The 3,087-nt window shown below is 43.4% G+C and overlaps 1 protein-coding gene across 1 annotated transcript in view; it reads right to left on the reverse strand.

Moving 5' to 3' along the window:
• Nucleotides 1-2,341: 2,341 nt before the first annotated feature.
• SARC_09941 (hypothetical protein) overlaps nt 2,342-3,087 on the reverse strand; it is a gene marked incomplete at its 3' end in the record, with an annotated part of 4,913 nt that continues 4,167 nt past the window's right edge. The window contains exon 6 of the mRNA XM_014296027.1: nt 2,342-2,398. Within this exon, the coding sequence (XP_014151502.1) occupies nt 2,342-2,398 (57 nt within the window). The remainder of the gene's footprint in view (nt 2,399-3,087) is intronic.

Consider the following 3,087-nt stretch of genomic DNA (forward strand, 5'->3'; position numbering starts at 1 on the left):
TATATTATATTCATAAATATTTATCTGTAAATTGTGTATGTACTCTATATAAGGTATCATCACTCAAGCACAAGTAGCGCTACACTCAGTGGTCCTAGCCCGTTTGCGCTTCTCACATGAGCCTGTTCGGTTTTCCTCTTTCTCTACAACAGAGCCTCTAGAGAAGGTTTCTATCAAGGCCTACTCCAAGAAAGTATCTGATGTGCGTCTGTCTGTGCTATCCCAAGCACGCACCAAACTGCTCAATTCATTATCTACACGCCCATCCTACGAGCATGCCAGGTGTAAATGGTTTTACTTCCATCGTACTCGGATGTTTCTTACATGTACTTGTATATGCATATTGAAGAATATATAGATATGTATACACATTTCTTCCATAGGTATACGATATCTATATCTGTATGTCTCTGTATATGTATTTGCAAATTGTGATATACGAAAGCCGTAGCAGCTATCACGTGATGCATGACAAGCGCGTAAACCGCTGTGCTAGTTAAAAAAACACACAGTTCAGTTGTCACACGGTCACTGACGTGTGAACCGTCGCGAGCCTTTCAGATCAGAATGTACTGCCCAGTACACCAAGAGTTGTGACGATGTCCATACCGTATGGCTTCCCGAGCTGGTTCTCACTTTGACGGGATTTAATTCGCAGGCTATGGGGTTTTCGCATGCCTGCTTGGTTTCATATACTAATCGATGTATTTTGAGCCACGCATCTGATCAAATATAGATTGCGCGTAGTAGATTTGGAAAACAAATTGAGTTTATAGACTTCATACTAATACGCACGTAGTAAATTTGTTAAAACTTACTTAGTTTATAGCCTCATAATTACAAGCGTATTTACGGTCGCTTCTGAAGCGTATTTCCACCAAACTTGTCCCGCGAGTCTTTGCCCGCATAAGGTATGGACGATACAAGCCAGTCTAATCATCCCTATGGTCAATAAGGTCAGGAGTACTTCACGCCAATCGCGAAGGAATACAACCCTACACCTCCATGTGCAGTTCTTTTGCTCTCAGTAGTGTAGTGTAGAAGCGAGACACCCAACCTATTGGCTTCTAACCACACTGCTAAATAGGCATCGTGGTGACTATCTGGGCTGAGTCATGCGCTTAATCGAGAGTTGCCAATGTCATAATGTACTCTCGTGAAAGGACAGCATTGAGCACTTGGCAAGGTTATGACGCTTGGGCTGTGGTGCTACGAACGACTACACAGACGCAGCGGATTCAAAGTTCGGAACTCTTGCTCTGCGAGTAGCTAATTCCTCACAGTGTAGCAAGTTCCAGAGTCCCTCAATTGGCATACCGGCCAATGACTCATTATTAAAATTTTGTATCCAACCCCATACCAATTGAATTCAAGGGTTTCGGGGAAAGAGGGGGATCTGCAACAACAAGTTGGCACGCCACCCAACACAGAAACCGAGAGTGACGAAGACTTTATCGCGCGCTGGTGTGGTTTTTACAGTAACTTGCCGGACAGTTGATGGGCTAAACAGATACCTCCAACATACTATGCATAATAGAAGCCCACACAAGATCAGACCGTAAGTTTCACGCACCTGACGAGCATGACGCAGGCTCGAGTATACCGGCCTTGACCGCTGCATGTCACGTGACAGCTGGTAGTGATTGGCTCAGGGGCTGCTTGGATTAAACTCGAACTCGCAGACGGCACACCGATACCTGTAGTATTGTGCTGTGTCATGCTTCGTGGTTGATAGATCGATTGGGTGCTGGGCGTAAGTACGAGCGGCAGGCGCCACCAATAGGAAGTTACACTGGTCTATTTCTGCTCCTGACTCTTGTCGGTGTTGTGTTGTGCTGCGTGGGAGTATCACGCTATCATCTACTGTTGATTGATGGTAAATGGGATCTCCGAGGATTTGCTGGTGATTTTGGGGTGCTGCACGCTTCGGCAGTAACATTTACACTGGTATCTTAGATAGGCATACATTTCGTATACGTATGTATATACACATACGTCCATGCGGACATGCATATAGGCATGTGCATACGCATACGTATATATACATACAAACGCACTTGCACCCCCCCCCTCCCCCCGCGCTCATTACGGAGCGATCGTAACTGTGCTGATGCTACGGATTCTTGCATATCATTCCCCTTGTATGGCGGCGTGCGGCGCGTAGTTTACAACGATACAATCCATCAGATGCCGTACTACATCATGGTGTACTGAAGTTGTTTTGCGTTGTGTGCTGTGGTGGTGTAAATGACCCTCGCTCCGATTCTAACTACAGCAACTCGCTTCTTCGAAGACGTTTCGCGTCGCTTGAGTGTGGATCTGTGTTCACCTGCGATCAACACTATCTGATGTTATAACAGTCCAGTGTCCCGTAGATACTTGCGGCACTGATGCCAACCTAAAGTCGATTAAATGATAAAGTTGATAGCGGTTTTGAGGGATAGATTAAACATCGAAGACGTTATTGTAACCTTAGCTAGTAGTGCATACGGCACAACTGTGACCAACAACCAATCAAATGCTATATCAATCCGGTGTCCTGCTAACACTTGCAAAACTGATGATGACCTGAAGATGGTCTATTGAGATGGAAAATTGACAACAAAGTTTTAGAGTTGAAGTAAACGTGCAAGGCGTTAATGGTACCCTAGTGTGGTAGAGTTATAGGACGATCATAAGCAACACTCTGTCCGATGTTACAACACTCGGGAGTCCAATTAGAAACTTGCAATATTGATACCAACCTAAAGGGGGTAAAATGGGGGTGGAAAGGTGATAGCAATTACCGAGTGCGACGTCAAGTCAAAGGGCAATTATTTTGAATTTCGAGTCAGCACGGTGCGGTTGGATATGCGCGACACAGCTATCCTAAAAGGTTATTCAAGATATAGAGCAATTATTGATATATATATTTATAAATATATGTAGATATAGATATAGATATAGATATAGATATAGATATATATGTATGTATGTATGTATGAATGTATGTATGTATGTTTGTATGCATGTATGTATGTATGTATGTATGTGTGTATGTATGTATGTATGTATGTATGTATGTATATATATATATAAATACATACA

The sequence above is a fragment of the Sphaeroforma arctica genome, assembly GCF_001186125.1.
Source record: "Sphaeroforma arctica JP610 unplaced genomic scaffold supercont1.1088, whole genome shotgun sequence".
In the NCBI taxonomy this organism is placed as follows: domain Eukaryota; class Ichthyosporea; order Ichthyophonida; genus Sphaeroforma; species Sphaeroforma arctica.